We start from the raw sequence: 15,146 nt of genomic DNA on the forward strand, positions 1-15,146 counted from the left end.
CTGCTGGTATCATTGTGACACATCTCGTCCCTCTGCTCCCTGCTGTAGTGGGGCTTGGATAATGGTGGCGGTTTTGGGCTCTTTGTGGCAGAGCTGAATGTGCATCCCTTGGCACATGCTCTGGTCTCTGTGCTGTGAGGCATTGGCTTTTTCTTTCTGCAGGTCTGGGTCAGGCCACACACAGCTCCTGGGTTTGCCGAGAACTGCCTGGTACAAGGCAAAGCCACCCAAAAAGGATCAGGAACAACCTAGGTGTCAGAGACCCCCATCTTCTCCTGCTCTACCCCAGAAACGAGGTCCTCAGACCACTGAAGAGAGGCCAGTGGGAAGATGTCTCATCAAGGATGCTTGAGACCCTGTTGAGCCACACAGACACTAATGGTCCCTTTGCTGGAGCTCTGCTCCATCAGGGTGCAGCACCAAGGTGGGCATCTGGAGGGGTCAGTGCCCCACAGCAGCTATGGCCAGGCTGGGTCCAGCATGGAAAGGGGAACAAGTTTCTCCCTCAGAGAGAGAAAGTAAAACTTAGAACTTCTCTTTTCCAACCAGGCAAACCACTGTGCAAGCAAGTACATGCCCCCTACCCTGCTCCTCTTCCTCCCTGCTCCCAGGAAAGTGTTTCCAGCAAACAGAACTACTGCTCAGACCCATCTGTCTTCACCTCCAGCAAGAAGGTAAGTCACCCCAAATATCTGGGGACACGTGTGTCCTCTGCCACTGCTCCCCAGCCCTCCCTCCCCGTCCCTCTCCTTTCTCACCCCTCATGGGCTTAAAGCAGGGAAAGGGGAAGAAGATGATGGGCGGGAGGAGGGGGCTTCAGGAATCTGTCCTTGCTGGCTGTGAACACCACTGGGCTCTGCAGGCTTGTCGTGGGCTCAGTGCCCCAGGTTTTGGGGTAAGTCTGTGTGCTCAGGACCTCCCCTTCTCTTTCCCAGCTCTGTGTACTGGAGATCTGCATCCCTTTTGCCTGTTTATTCCTTTCCTCTCTATCCCTCCTCTGTTGTGTCTCTTTCGCACCCCTTCCTCACTTGTGCTCTCCATTCCGTGGGGCCACTGCCTGTTCATCAGTGCTTGCTCCCCCAAGCATCCTCTGTGTGCATCTGATGTGTGACCACCCATATCCAGAACACGCACCGAGTGATTTATCTCACGCTCCACATCCTGGGCTCTCCCACCCCACAGTCCTGCCACGGATGCACATCAGAGGTTTTCAGCAACAGCAATGATTTCAGCTCATGCAATGAAACAACCTCAAAATCCTTCTGTGAAGTTGTTTTCACCATTGCATGTGGTGTATGTCTGTCTGCATTGGACAAAACATGGGTGCTGTGGTAGATCAGTGTGTGCATCTGGTGAGAGCACTGGCGTGTCTGTGCCCAAGGTGTAGCTGTGTGTTTGCCTCCTCTCAGTTCCCTCATCCCTGTGCTTGCAGGGAGCAGGATGCAGCCCGTGCTTTGGCTGGTGACCAGCGCCCTGGCAGCGGTGCTGGGCACAGCGCAGCTGGAGGAGAGCGTGTGTTTGGCACCCAACGGCCGGGAAGGCTTCCCGGGAGTCCCTGGCCTTGATGGGAGGCCGGGGCAGAAGGGTGACGTGGGAGAACCAGGTAAGTGGGAGCCAAGGATGTGCAGTGCGGGTGGCCTGGGAGCCTCCAGCTCTTGGTAGGAGCATCACAAGCTGTGGTAGCAGCTTGGTTGATGCCAGACGTACATGAACTTCTCCTCCTCACCCTCTCTCCCCAGGGAAATCAACACCGAGGACAGGCATCCGAGGATTCAAAGGGGATCAAGGTGAACCAGGGATTCCTGGTCTACCAGGGAAACAGGGCTACCAGGGCCCGCACGGCCCCCCGGGGATCCCAGGCCAGCCAGGGCCGAAAGGGGTCCAGGGCAAGGCTGCCAACGTCCTGGAGCAGCCACGTCCTGCCTTCTCTGCTTCACGGAGGTCCCCACCATCTGTGGGCAGGACAGTGGTGTTTGACAACATCATCACCAACCAGGAGAGCTCCTACAGTCCCCAGACCGGGCTGTTCACTTGCCACGTCCCCGGGCTCTACTACTTTGCCTTTCAGGTGGTCTCCACTGGGGACCTCTGCCTGAGCATCACCAAAAACAGGGAGAACGTGGTCAAATTCTGCGACCACAACAGCCGCAACATCCTGCAGGTGAACTCAGGCAGCAGCGTCCTCAGCCTGGCCAAGGGCGACCAGGTCTCTGTGAGCACTGACTCTGCCAGGGGCAGCATCTACAGTGGCTCTGAGGCAGACAGCGTCTTCAGCGGCTTCATGCTCTTCCCACAGAAGGGCTGAGGGACTACCAGTCCAGACCTGCTTAGCACCAGAGCATTGCAGTGTGCGTGTCTGCATGTATTTGTCCCTTGTGAGTGTGTGGGATGGTTTAGTATCACAGTAAAAGAGGATGGCCCTGAACTGAGCCACCAGACAGGTCCTGTGCTTCCACCAATGTCACCAAGTGGCCAGGCTGTTGGTCACCACTGCAGCAGCTGTCTTGGTGCTGAGCCTGCCTGCTCCATCCTGCAGGCAGAGCACTCATGGCCCCAGAAGCCCTTTCTGCTCCTGGGTGCTCAGACCCCACAGCAGGGGGGACCAGTTGACACTGGGGCCATTCACCAGTGCTTTGCTCCTGAGTGGGAAATCACTGCGTGCCACTGCTCCTGCTGCACTAACCACTGCAAATGCTTTTCTGGTGCTGGGTCACTACTGCCTCTCACATCAGAATAAATAAACCCTTCTTCCACTATAACCGTTGGTGTTTTCTTTCCTGTTCATGAATCCTCCTCAAACCATCAGTGTCCTTGGCCCTTTCCCAAGCTGCCCAGGGAGAGAAGTCATCCCAGCTTCCCCCTGGCCAAGCACAGATCCCAAGTGCAAAGGCAGAAGGACAGGAGGGAACTGCGTGCAGAATCAGAGCTGGCATTTACAGGAACAGGAAATTTCTGGGACTGGCCCATGTGTGTCTTTTTGCTGATTAATCCAATCTTGCTGTCCTGCACCAGGGTGAAAACAGGCAGCAGATCATGCACCTCACCCACATGGTCTTCTGTTGGTACCCAAACTCTCCCAGGAAGGGGAAAGGTGTCTGGGGTCCTCCAGCCTTTCAGCAAGGCGGGACAGGGACATCGGGGTGACTAATGGGGTTGCGGGGTGATGGTGGTGGAGTTGTGAGGTGAAATGCTTCTCCCTTTGGGTTGGGGTGAGACTGGTGAGCAGCTCAGGCTGGGCAGGTGTCAGGTAGCCAGAAAGCATCAGGGAAGCCACACAGGTGTCATACCCTGCGACTGCTACTTGGAGGGACTTCTCCACACATGCTGGGCAGCCAAATGTCTCCATTCCTGGTGCAGTGAGGAGACCAGGTCACCTGTGAGGAGCAACACCCTGACCAGGGATGCTGAGGCCCCAGCACATCCAGCACCCAGCAGAGCAGGTGGAGCACAGGACAAGGTGCGGACAGGACAGCCAGCCTGCAGGTCAGAAACCCTCAAGCAGAAATGCCCTTCAGTCCCATTTGCTGTGAATGCAGCATCTCCTGCCAGAGCAAAGACCTTGCACCAGCCCTTCATTTACAGTGGTGGCTCTGGCTCCATGGACCTGGCATGAGGGTCTGTTCCCCATCCACTCACTGGCCTTCTGCTCAGAAACAAGCTTAGGCTGGGTGAAAGGCAATTTGCAGTGAGTTATTCCCCTCGGTGTTTGGGGGGCTTGTGACACATCTTTTGCCAGCAGCTTATCCCCTCTCTGTCCATCCAGACCCTGCTGCTCTGGTGGCATCAGTGCAGGTCTCAGTGGACAGGAAAGTGCTTGTTTAGAGGAAACAACTAGACAAGAGGATGTGAAACTCAGCTGGGTGTCAGCTGGACATTCTGTGTCCCCAAGGGTTCTTTCCTAACTCTGTGACTTCCTCCGGGAGGTTGTCACGGAGAGCCCTCCACGCTGTGCTGTGACAGCGGGCTGTGGCCACAGCAGCCAGAAGCTCAGCAGCTCAACCAGAGGTAAGAGGTGCTGCAAGATCCATCTCTTTGGGGTGGGCTGCATGGGGGCTGGGGCATGGTGTAGTGCTGTGCTGTGTGAGAGGAGGAGGAGGAGAAAAAGGTACTGCCAGGCTGCACACATGTCATAGGGGCTTATGCACACATGTCCTTGCTGGGGGAAGACCCAGTCCCCTGGGCCAGGCACTGTCCTGGGACATCCCCAGCTGATGGGGGCTTGATCCTGATGGGCAGAGCCAGGAAAGCCAGGCTGCTGGAGGAGGGGGGAGATCGTCTGGGTCCAGCTGCAGTTCAACTGTCCGCAGTGGTGTGTGCATCTCAGGGGGTTCGGGACGCTGGGCCAGGGGTCTTGGGCCTGGCCACAGGTACTGCAAGACCTCATGACTCCATCCAAGTCCAGCTGCCCATGTGCCATCAGAGGCTGTCCTGGGGGTGGTGATGAGACTGAAGTCATCATTAAATATCTGTCCCCGCAGTGTCTGGCTATTGGTACGGGGGGGACACTGAGGGTACAGCCATCACAGGCAGGTGCTCCTGCTGCAGTCAGACTCATAGCACAGTACCTCCTTTGCCCCATGGCCTGGAAGCGACCTGCTGTGGCCCCTCACTCTACCACTTTCTTTCTATTGTCATGCTCCAGAACACCAAAATGGGACAGAGCTTCTGGCAGCAGCTCTGCCTGGCCCTTGCCCTCCTCCTGAATCTGGGGTCTGCTGTGGCTCAAGATGCCCCTCACAGATGCTATGGGACTCCAGGCCTGCCTGGCATGCCGGGTGTGCCGGGCAAGGATGGCCGGGATGGGCTGAAGGGAGCCAAAGGAGAGCCAGGTGAGTGAGCAAGGAGGGGAACCACACAGGCTGTTGAAGCGGGGGCACTGAGTCCTCCGTGGCCACCTGCCTTGGTATGCAGGCCATGGAGAGCATCCTCTGTGGACAGGGCAGGAGGAGAAGAGGCTGAAGAGAGGCAACAAACCTCTGCTGCCAGATGGAAGGGTCTGGAGGGGCCTCTCCCCACATCCTGCCATTGACGCTGACTCCGTTTCACTCCCCACCACCCCACAGGCATCCCAGCCACTCCTGCAACACGAGGTCCCAAGGGCATGAAAGGGGAACCGGGCAGCCCTGGTGTGCCAGGCAAGATGGGCCTCATTGGCCCCCCTGGTCCCCCTGGAGACCCTGGGGTCATGGGCCTGCCCGGAGAGCCAGGTTTGCCAGGCGTCTACAAGCAGAGGCACCAGTCAGCATTTTCAGTGACGAGGCAGACCATCCAGCCCCCCTTGAGTGACGTCCCCGTGGTGTTCAATCACGTCATCACAAATATCAACGATGACTATGACACCACCACGGGCAAGTTCACCTGCAGGCTTCCCGGCCTCTACTACTTCGTCTACCACACCTCACAGAATGCCAACCTCTGCGTTGCCCTGTACAAGAACATGAGCAAGATGGTCAGCTTCTGCGAGCACAAGACCAACACCATGCAGGTCAGCTCTGGTGGGGTCCTCCTCCACGTGGAAGCTGGGCATGAAGTCTGGCTGGAGGTGAATGAGTACAACGGCATGGTGGGCACTGGCAACTCTGACAGCATCTTCTCAGGGTTCCTGCTCTTCCCGGACTAGAGCCCATTCCACCACGCCAACCTCTTTGCCCTGCCCTGCAAACACTGCTGCTCACTGCCAGGCTGCTGCTGGTGCTCCAGGTTTCTCTGATGGGTGGGAACCCCTCGCAAGGGGTCAGCCCCAGCTGCCAGGGACAACTCCCTGGTGTGGGGACCAAACACAGGTGACTGCTGAATGGGGGGAACAGGCAGATCTGGGTGAAGATTCACCCAGAGTGATGGTGCCACCCGCCCAGAGTCGCTCTGGCACTGCCACGTGCATCCACCCTGATAAACCCACATCACCATCTGCTGCTGGAGCCAGAGGTCTCTCTGTGTCTCTCCATCCCCACCTGGGTAGGACCATGGACAGCCAGGTGTCCTGGAGCAGGCTTGCAGCAGCACCTTTGCTATGACCCAGCTGTGGGAAGTGTCAATAAAACCTTCCCTAATGTGCCTGGCTGAGTGTGTTTTTTCCTCCATGGCTTGCCATTCTGCAGGAGGAGCCCACGTGTGGCTGGCTGGATGTGGTGTTCACATGTGTATGCGTTTGTACACAACTTCCGGACATCTATATGGCATCAGAATGTCCGCAAACCCTGTTTGGCCCAACTGTGCTCAGCACCAGTGAGCACTGTTTCCAATCCTGGCTTTGCCCACTTGGTTACAACCTCCAGCTGCACTGACTGCAGGAAGGGGATGGTTCCCAAAAGCATGCACGCAGCCCTCACTTAGGGAGGATCAAGCCTCTTCTCCAAGTAGGTGTCCTGATACTCCCTTTCCCATCCAGGTGGATAGGATTCAGTTGCAGAGGGCCACAGACCATGCAGCAAACCTCCTAGATATGTCTCTGGTGCCTGGGACATCCCCAGGAACCAGCCTCACCAGGGACATGGCAGGGCAAGCACTGGCTTCCCAGAGTAAGATCAAAGGAGCTCATGGCTGTGGAGGTTACAGAGCCCACTAAAAGCCATTGGAGATTCCTCCTGGTGGCACACATTTTACTGTGGAAATAGACAATGTCTTCCCATGAGCGTCCTGTGATCCACCTCTGCAAGACATCAGCAGAAAGCAGGAGGGAAATGTTTCTACCACAGGGTGGAACCATTTCATAGAATCATCATAGAATAGTTTAGGTTGGAAGAAACCTTCACAGCTCATCCAGTGCCACCCCTGCCATGAGCAGGGACATCTTCACCAGCTCAGGTTGCTCAGAGCCCCGTCCAGCCTGGCCTGGGATGTCTCCAGGGGTGGTTCATCCACCACCTGTCTGGGAACCTGGACCAGGCTCTCACCACCCTCAGGGCCAACAATTTCAACAATTCAACAGTTTCAACAATTTCAACAATTTCAACAATGTCCAGCCTGAATCTCCCTCCTTTAGTTTAAAACCATCACCCCTTGTCCTATTGCAACAGCCCCTGCTCAAAAGTCTGTCCCCATCTTTTTTCTTGGCTTCTTTTAAGCACTGAAAGGCCACACTAAGGTCTCCCTGGAGCTTCTCTTCTCCATCTGAACACCCCAACTCTCTCACCTGTCCCCAGCAGAGCTGTTCCAGCCTCGGGTCATTCCTGGGGCTCCTCTGGCCCCTCTCCAGCAGCTCCATGTGTGTCTGTGCTGAGGACCCAGAGCTGGACCAGCACTGCAGGGGGTCTCACCAGAGCGGGGCAGAGGGGCAGGATCTCCCCAAACCTGCTGCCCACGGGGCTGGTGACACAGCCCAGGGCACCATTGGCTTCTGGGGTCCAAATGCACATGGCTGGGTTGTGTCCAGTCTTTCAGCCTCCAGCATCCCCAAGTCCTTCTTCACAGGGCTGCTCTCCATTCCTTCATCCCCAGCCTGTGCTGGTACTGGGGGCTGCCCCGAACCAGGTGCAGGACCTTGCATTTGGCCTTGTTGAACTTTATGAGCTTCACACTTCCCATCCACAACATTTTGGAGAGCTTGGGGGACAGACTTAAGGTGATGGATGCTGAGACCCTGTAGCATCCTCTGGGCCTGCTGGTGCCTCCTGGCAGAGCTGGGTATGTACAGAGCAGCCTAAAGGGTGTTAGCTAAGGGCATACACATTTCTGCAGTCCTGAGGGGTTACCCCAAACTCGACTAGAACTCATGGCAGTGTTCCCCAAAGCAAGCACACCAAAGCAAGGCCCAGGGACCCTGCAGGGCAGAGCAGATACCCCCCTGCTCCCTGGCACCAGAGCTGTGTGTCTGAGGGGCCTCAAATTGTCATTTGGGGACAGAATATCTTGCTGAGCTGACAGCATTTGTGAGGGATATGAAAGTGCTGCTGAAGAAAGAGCAGGAGCTTAAGATAAAAAAGGGATGTGGCCCGGATCCTTTCACAACAGCCCTAGCAGCAAACATCTGCTTCCCGTCGTGGTCATTTCACGGCACGACACTGGTGTGTCCTGCTCCATCTCCGGGTTCGTGCAACGAGGTGTTTAAGGTAAGGTAAAACAAGGCTGAGCCCCAGCTCTCCCCTGCAGGCAGGAGCACGCGGGGAACACGGCAGCACCAGGGTGCTGGTCACCCCCTGCATCAACAGCACTTTGCTGTGTCAGAAGAGGAAGGGTGCTGCTGGGCTGGGGGTGCTGGAGATCCCTGGTAGGACCCCAGGGGCTGATCAGTATTAGTCTGAAGGGTGTCCTGGAGATGCTCTCTTGCTCGAGATGCTTTGTCATCTGCCTGGGCCTGGGCTGGGAAACTGCAGGTTGGTCCTTGTGCTTCCACATCTGAAATGGAGCTGTTGTGGCTGGAGGATCCAACTTACTGGCCTCTTTTCCTGCTGACAAGAGAGTTTCAGCACTGGGAGAGTCCACCTTAGTCCAGAGAGTGTGATTGGGGTGACTTGATGTCCTGATACAGTCCCCAAATTCCCAGTGTGTACCCTGCATGCACCTGCACCAGGAGCTGAGGGAAGGAGCTGAGCTGTGGGATGCAGGGAGGGCAGAAGGAAGATGGGACCCCAGGGACTGGAAGCCCAGACCACCATCCCAGTATGGCTGGTTAGATACAGAAATGCTTCTGGGATGAAGCAGGCATGTGGCGGTCCACAGTGGGAACCTGCAGGAGTTAGGAGAGTGGGTTTGGAGACTTCTTTGCTATCTGCAAGGACTAAAGCTGTTTCTTGCGTATGCTGGTGGAAAGCAGATGATGGAACTCTCTGGCCTGCATAAGGATTTTACCCTACAGTTGTGGTCCTAAGATGGGACGGAGGACTTCTCCTCTGAGGGAGCAGTGGGGACTCAGGACAGCAGGGACTTCCAGCACGTGTCTGTGGCAGCGTGGCCAGGCTGGACACCAGACCTTGGGGACAGGATAACTTGTCCCTACATGTTCAGGTGGCTGAAGCTCTGGGCACTTGTAAACTGGTAAATTAAGAGTGGGAAGAGACCGACAAGCCCTTCCATGCACAAAGGGGCTGGTGCCTCCAAGGCCATCAGGTGGACAGATTTGGCTCTGCAGCAAGATGTTTTCCCTCCCTCGTGGTATTACCCAGAAGTGCATTTAATCCTCATCTTCTAGAACAGCACAGTGCCTTCCCCATCCCTCCAACTGACCAAGCCAAGCCCCTCGACATCCTTCTATGCTCCAACAGATGCAGACCTTGTGGGTGGTGCTGATCTGCCTGGCTGGAGGGCAGCTTGCCAGCGCCAAACTCTGCGAGACCTACGGCTACATCCCAGGCATCCCAGGGATACCAGGACAGCCGGGCAAGAATGGCAGAGATGGGGACAATGGCCTAAAGGGTGAGCGAGGTAAGGAGGATGCTTCAGGTGGGGAAAACATTGTCTTGTGAATACCAAGAGCAGGAACATGATAGAATCATTGACCAGTTTGGGTTGAAGGGACCTTCCCAGCTCCCCCAGTTCCCCCCCTGCCATGAGCAGGGACATCTTCACCAGCTCAGGTTGCTCAGAGCCCCGTCCAGCCTGGCCTGGGATGTCTCCAGGGATGGTTCATCCACCACCTGTCTGGGAACCTGGACCAGGCTCTCACCACCCTCAGGGCAACAATTTCTTCCTGATGTGACCTGAATCTCCTCTCCTTTAGTTTAAAACAATTACATCTTGTACTATTGCAACAGATCCTACTCAAAAGTCTGTCCCCAATTTTCTTTTAAGCACAGAAAGGCCACACTAAGGTCTCCCCGGAGCTTCTCTTCTCCAGCTGAATAGCCCAACTCTCTCACCTGTCCCCACCAGAGTTGTTCCAGCCTCGGGTCATTACTGTGGCTCCTCTGGCCCCTCTCCAGCAGCTCCATGTGTGTCCTGTGCTGAGGACCCAGAGCTGGACCAGCACTGCAGGGGTTCTCACCAGAGTGGAGCAGAGGGGCAGAATCCCCCCCAAACCTGCTGCCCACGGGGCTGGTGACACAGCCCAGGGCACCATTGGCTTCTGGGTTACTAGTGCACATGGTGGCTCATGGACAATCTTTCATCCCCCAGCACTCCCAAGTCCTTCCCCACAGGGCTGCTCCACATCCCTCCATCCCCAGCCTGGATTGACACCCAGGGTTGCCCCAGCCCGTGTGCAGGACCAGACGCATGGTCTTGGGAAAGCAATCCATTTTCCACCCGTCCCTTTGGGGTGTTATCAGGTGGGGGTGACGCTCGGAAACAGGAGAGGCTGGACAGACTGGAGAATCCCAAGGAACCTGGGGACAGAAGGTGCATGATGGCAAGGGGTGTCACACCTGCCGAATGTGTGGGCGTCTCTGCCAACCTACACCCCGGCATAGATGTTGGTGGTTTCCTTCCCAGTGCCCCATCTGCAGACACGTGGTGCATGGCTGCGACCACAATTATTCTTCCTCCTTTTTACTAGGTCCCCCTGGTCAGGTGGAGCATGAAGAAGACATAGGGGAGAACGGAGACCCAGGAGTTCCAGGGTACCCTGGGAAGATTGGCCCCAGGGGCCCCCCAGGTTTCAGGGGGCCACCAGGTGTCATGGGACCCCCTGGCCCTCCAGGGGACTCTGGTGACTACGAGTCCACTTTCAAGTCCGCCTTCTCGGCTGCCAGGACCATCAGCTCCTACCCACGCCGGGACCAGCCGGTCCGCTTTGATCGCATCATCACCAATGAGAAGGGCCACTATGAGAACCGGTATGGCCGCTTCATCTGCCAGGTCCCGGGCATCTACTACTTCACCTACCATGTCACCTCCAGGGCCAACCTGTGCCTCAGTGTGAAAAAGGGCCAGAGTAGAACCAGGGCCGAGAAGGTGGTGACCTTCTGTGACTACGTGCAGAGCAGCTACCAGGTCACCACCGGTGGCGTGGTCCTCAAGATGGCAGTGAATGAGTCTGTCTGGTTGGAGCCGACAGAGAAGAACTCCCTCATGGGGATCGAAGGCTCTGACAGCATCTTCTCTGGCTTCCTGATCTTCCCCGGGGCTTAGTCCACCAGCAGTGTCCCTCTGCCCTCCCTTCTGCTGGCTGGCCCTGCATGGCCGAGGACTCCCCAGGAGATCACTCTGCTCCAGATTCAGTGCCCTAAGCCTGTTGCTGCTGGTCTTGTACATTAAATGACAGGTTCTTGTGCAACTGATCCTTCCTACATAGGATTTTTCTCCTTCTCCCCATATGATGCTCAGACACCCGGGGCACTGCCTCCTGAACCTCTGGATACATCCTGGGCTCATGAGTATCTTATTATTGCTGATCAGATCCAGACGATTCATGCAGCTCCTGCTGCAGCCCACACTGAGTATCTGCTTCCAGAACCACTCAGAGAAAATGTCAGCCCAGGGTTAGGAAAACATGGAGAGGAAGCCTGGTCTTTATGGGGACACATGATGTAGCAGGAAAATTGGGATCACCGTCTACTGGTGCCGGAGATGGTGCTGAACTGGAGAGTCCTGAGGCTGGTAGGACCTGGGGACACCAAACTCTCTATACGCCTTTTTGGGGGGAGAGTGGTGGTGACAATGATAGCCACAGAAGCTTGTCAAAGCTTGTGACAAGGTGACCCACGTGTATGTGGGGAAGCCAGAGCCTGATGCCATGATGAAAGAGGTGTGGGGCACATGGTTACCCCCTGGTCCAACTGGGAAGGGTCTGGAGCAGCCCCATAACCCTAGCAGAGAATCCACACCTACAAGTCCTACAGTGCACCCAGGCCCCCCTGGAGAGCCAAGGACCCATGGCCCTCCAGATGAGGACCCCAGGGGTGTCCCTGTCCCTGGGGCAAGTGATACTCCAGAATCGTACCTGAGTGGGGGTTTGCCTACAGCCCCCAGCCCAGCCACAGCAGGTGGTACCCAGAGCTGTGAGGTGTGAAGCCCATGGGGATGTACACAAGGCACAGAACAGGGGAGTTTCTTGAAGGGGTCTGAGGTTTGAAAGAGGCTGGTGGAAGGGGATGATGACGAAGGGTCTGGGGGGGAGTGGGATGTAGTGGATTTTATGAAGCTTCGCTCCTTTGCTCTCAGGGCCTGCTGGGGGGTCAGGGTACGCGGCTCCCGCTGCCCCAACGCAGGACGGTGCCCCGGGCCGGGGCCGGTGCGGCCGCTGAGGCTCCGGAGCGATGTGCCGGCAGAGGGCACCGGAGACCGGCCCAGCCCTTCCCCGTCCCACCGGCTGGGGGGCAGAGCTCTGACGCTCAGCTCTGCCCTACACGTAAATCCGGGAGGAGGCACCGGGCAGGATTAGTGCCGCCTTTTGCAGCCCTGTCTTCACGCTCTGTCCTCGCCACCTCTCCGCTTGATCCTTCCCTCCCGCAAAATCTGTGGCTCCTGATCCCTGAAGTGCAGCCACCCCGTGTGCCCAGACCTCCGATCACACAGTGATCACCCTGATCACAAAGTGGTCAGAGCAGAGATGTTCAGTGTCGCACACCAAAGCTCTGCCAGTGCACGAGTGCTGGGCTGCTTCTAAAATGCAGCTGCAACGCTCACACCATTTGCAGCTGGGGACGCAGCACCCCAAATAAAATCAGGTCAGCGGGGCAGGTGGAGGAAAAGAGTAGGTGTTTGACCCCCGAAACAGGGGCTGAGCATCAGCTAAGTCTCCTAAACCCTCTGCAGGAGACAGCAAAGCGAGGGGCAGTCGATGCACTGGAGGACAGGGCTGCCATTCACAGAGCCTTGACAGGCTGGAGAAATGACCTGGCAGGAACCAACTGACATTTAACAGACGTGGGATAACCCCGTGGAATAGGACAGGCAGGGAGCAGGAGGAAGCTTTGCAGGAAGGGATCTGGATGCTGGTGGACAGCAAGTTGAAGTTTTCTGCCTTTCAGAGTAATTGATATAATAATTTTGGACTTTTGAAAAGGTCTTTGTCAGGACCTCTCTGGAGTGGAGTTGGTTTTATTTTTAAAACTGATGTCTGACCTAAGACCAGCACAAGCCAAAGGGTTTCTGGTGCCTTGGCTGTACCTGGAGAGGGTCAGAAGGCAGCGCAGGTACCTGAAGTGCCTAAAGTCTCTAAAGTGCTGCTCACTGTGCATATGCAGCTGGAAAACAGAGGTGCATGGGGCAATGCTCCCTCCCGCGGGGCTTGGTCAGCACCCAGTAATGTCACCTCAGGCACTAGGTCTGGGGGACAGCAGCTCTCTGCTCCCCCCAGAGCTGCCACTTCTTTGGCCACAGAGAAGCACACGCCTCGATATCCCAAATGAGTGAGAGAAGTGGGGCAGACGGCCATGGTCGCTGTGGCGGGTGGTGGTCCATGCAGCATCCCCGCTCAGTTCTTCCAGAGCCACCCAGGGAGGGTGGGGAGTTCCTGACTCTGCGGGAAGCCCTGAAGCCCCAGACCTGCACCCCAGGGCAAAGGGAGGACCCACAATGCCGAACTGCAGGTGCCCTGTCCCACGGGAACAGCCACAGCCAGAGGCTGGACGGCTGCCCCGTGGGTGAACCCTCTGTGAGATCCCCAGTGGTGCTCAGGGTCATGGCAAGGAAGATGAAAACCCGTCCGGGTAGCTCCGTGCTGTGCTGCCAGACATGCTTTTCCTGCCCGATGGTCCCGGAGAACAGCGGGACTGCTCCAGCCCTACTCTCAAACCTCCCCGCCCTGCACGGTGGTACGTAATTAATTATCCCATGTAAAATAAAGCAATCTTGGAACAACAGAACAATTAACAGGAGAGTTGAAAAGAAACCTGTTGCCAGGTCAGGTGCTGACTGATGGCGAGGACGCCAGACAGGGGAAGATCCACATTCACTGTTTCTCAGGGAAAGGACCAATTTGCATCTTTAATTATAATTCTTTACATCTTACCCATGAGCATCTCTCACACACTAAATTTTAGCCTGGCCACGTCTGCACCCGTTGAATATATTTGCAGGTTTGAACAAAACCTGGGAGGTGACAGAGGTGAGCTGTCCCAGAGCTCCGTGCATGCTCTGCTGTGCCGTCCCTGTGTTCGCTCACACCAGTCTGTGCACGCTCACATCGTGCACACTCACCCTGCTCTGAGCATGTACTTGCTGCTCTGTGCACACTTGCACTGTGCACACAGCACACTCACCCTGTTTCCTGCACAGACGCAGTGTTTTGCATATGTTTGCACTGTGCACATGTGCACTCTCACTGTGCTCTGTGCACTCTCACCCTGCTCCGTGAACTCTTGCCCTGCTCCGTGCACTCTCACTGTGCTCCCTGCACTCTCACCGTGTTCCACTCTCACCGTGTTCCCTGCACTCTCACCCTGCTCTGTGCACTCTCACCCTGCTCCGTGCACTCTCACTGTGCTCTGTGCACTCTCACCATGCTCCGTGCACTCTCACTATGCTCCATGCGCTCTCACCCTGCTCTGTGCACTCTCGCCGTGCTCTGTGCACTCTCACTGTGCTCTGTGCACTCTCACTATGCTCCGTGCACTCTCACCCTGCTCCGTGCACTCTCGCCGTGCTCTGTGCACTCTCACTGTGCTCTGTGCACTCTCACTATGCTCCGTGCACTCTCACCCTGCTCCGTGCACTCTCGCCGTGCTCTGTGCACTCTCACTGTGCTCTGCGTGCTCTCTGCAGACCTGCCCTGACACGCACGTTCTGCTCCTCTTCTGTTCCTCTTGATTTTCCTTTGATTGTAATGGCACCCAGGTGAAACTGGAGCAGCAGTTGCTCCTCGTGGTCGAGACAAAGTTAAGCCGTGGAGCTTCGCCAGGTGGTGCTGTGATCCTTGTCGGTGGAGCCGGGCCTCCACTGAGCTCTGGGATGTGGCCAGACAGAGGCCACCAGATGCTCAGCAGATGCTCTGGTAGAAGTTGAGGTGGGTAGGGATTTGAGGTGACTCCAGAGCAGGAGTTTTAGGGGTCTGATTGTTTTGTCAAGCTGCAGTAAGTGGCTGCGAGCTGCTCGTGTCTCTGGTGCTGGAGGTCGCACAGACTTGTGAGCTTAGTGGGACAGAGGGACACAGAGCTACAGGGACCAGCAAGAATATCACATGGAGGCTTCTCCTGCATCATCTCACTGGAGTTTCGGGGGTTTCCTCTTTATCAAAGTTCCAATCCAGGTATAAGCAGGACTCTGGCAAGTTCTGCTGCCATGGAGCACACTAAGTGCCTATCGGTGTTCACAGACAGTGAAGCTGAACT

The 15,146-nt window shown here is 56.4% G+C and overlaps 3 protein-coding genes across 4 annotated transcripts; all 3 read left to right on the forward strand.

Moving 5' to 3' along the window:
* Positions 1 to 550: 550 nt before the first annotated feature.
* On the forward strand, positions 551 to 2,759 carry C1QA (complement C1q A chain). The gene is made up of 3 exons (XM_005512398.4): positions 551 to 674; positions 1,433 to 1,603; positions 1,740 to 2,759. Exons 2-3 carry the CDS (start codon positions 1,441 to 1,443, stop codon positions 2,303 to 2,305), a joined length of 729 nt encoding a protein of 242 aa, XP_005512455.1. The 5' UTR covers positions 551 to 674; positions 1,433 to 1,440; the 3' UTR covers positions 2,306 to 2,759.
* A 1,108-nt stretch (positions 2,760 to 3,867) lies between these two features.
* LOC102084244 (complement C1q subcomponent subunit C) lies at positions 3,868 to 6,055 on the forward strand. Of its 2 annotated transcripts, XM_013370393.3 has the most exons (3): positions 3,868 to 4,005; positions 4,643 to 4,829; positions 5,064 to 6,055. In XM_013370393.3, the coding sequence occupies exons 2-3, from the start codon at positions 4,652 to 4,654 to the stop codon at positions 5,618 to 5,620; spliced, it is 735 nt and encodes a 244-aa protein (XP_013225847.2). In that variant the 5' UTR covers positions 3,868 to 4,005; positions 4,643 to 4,651; the 3' UTR covers positions 5,621 to 6,055. The 2 variants fall into 2 exon arrangements, with proteins under 2 accessions (XP_013225847.2, XP_021156755.2); XM_021301080.2 differs by lacking the exon at positions 3,868 to 4,005 and having other exon boundaries at positions 4,634 to 4,829; positions 5,064 to 5,862.
* Positions 6,056 to 7,862: 1,807 nt separating this feature from the next.
* Positions 7,863 to 11,153, forward strand: LOC106145645 (complement C1q subcomponent subunit B). The gene is made up of 3 exons (XM_013370394.3): positions 7,863 to 8,048; positions 9,201 to 9,360; positions 10,430 to 11,153. Exons 1-3 carry the CDS (start codon positions 7,878 to 7,880, stop codon positions 11,002 to 11,004), a joined length of 906 nt encoding a protein of 301 aa, XP_013225848.3. The 5' UTR covers positions 7,863 to 7,877; the 3' UTR covers positions 11,005 to 11,153.
* Positions 11,154 to 15,146: the final 3,993 nt, after the last annotated feature.

Source organism: Columba livia, chromosome 21, assembly GCF_036013475.1.
Source record: "Columba livia isolate bColLiv1 breed racing homer chromosome 21, bColLiv1.pat.W.v2, whole genome shotgun sequence".
NCBI classification, from domain to species: Eukaryota; Metazoa; Chordata; class Aves; order Columbiformes; family Columbidae; genus Columba; species Columba livia.

Bases quoted from the DNA above. Each gene is read 5' to 3' on its own strand.
- C1QA (XM_005512398.4), top strand. From the start codon at position 1,441: ATGCAGCCCGTGCTTTGGCTGGTGACCAGCGCCCTGGCAGCGGTGCTG. The intron at 1,604-1,739 runs GTAAGTGGGAGC...CTCTCTCCCCAG, and splicing joins GGGTGACGTGGGAGAACCAG to GGAAATCAACACCGAGGACA.
- LOC102084244 (XM_021301080.2), top strand. From the start codon at position 4,634: ATGCTCCAGAACACCAAAATGGGACAGAGCTTCTGGCAGCAGCTCTGC. The intron at 4,830-5,063 runs GTGAGTGAGCAA...ACCACCCCACAG, and splicing joins GGGAGCCAAAGGAGAGCCAG to GCATCCCAGCCACTCCTGCA.
- LOC106145645 (XM_013370394.3), top strand. From the start codon at position 7,878: ATGAAAGTGCTGCTGAAGAAAGAGCAGGAGCTTAAGATAAAAAAGGGA. The intron at 8,049-9,200 runs GTAAGGTAAAAC...ATGCTCCAACAG, and splicing joins CGTGCAACGAGGTGTTTAAG to ATGCAGACCTTGTGGGTGGT. The intron at 9,361-10,429 runs GTAAGGAGGATG...CCTTTTTACTAG, and splicing joins TGGCCTAAAGGGTGAGCGAG to GTCCCCCTGGTCAGGTGGAG.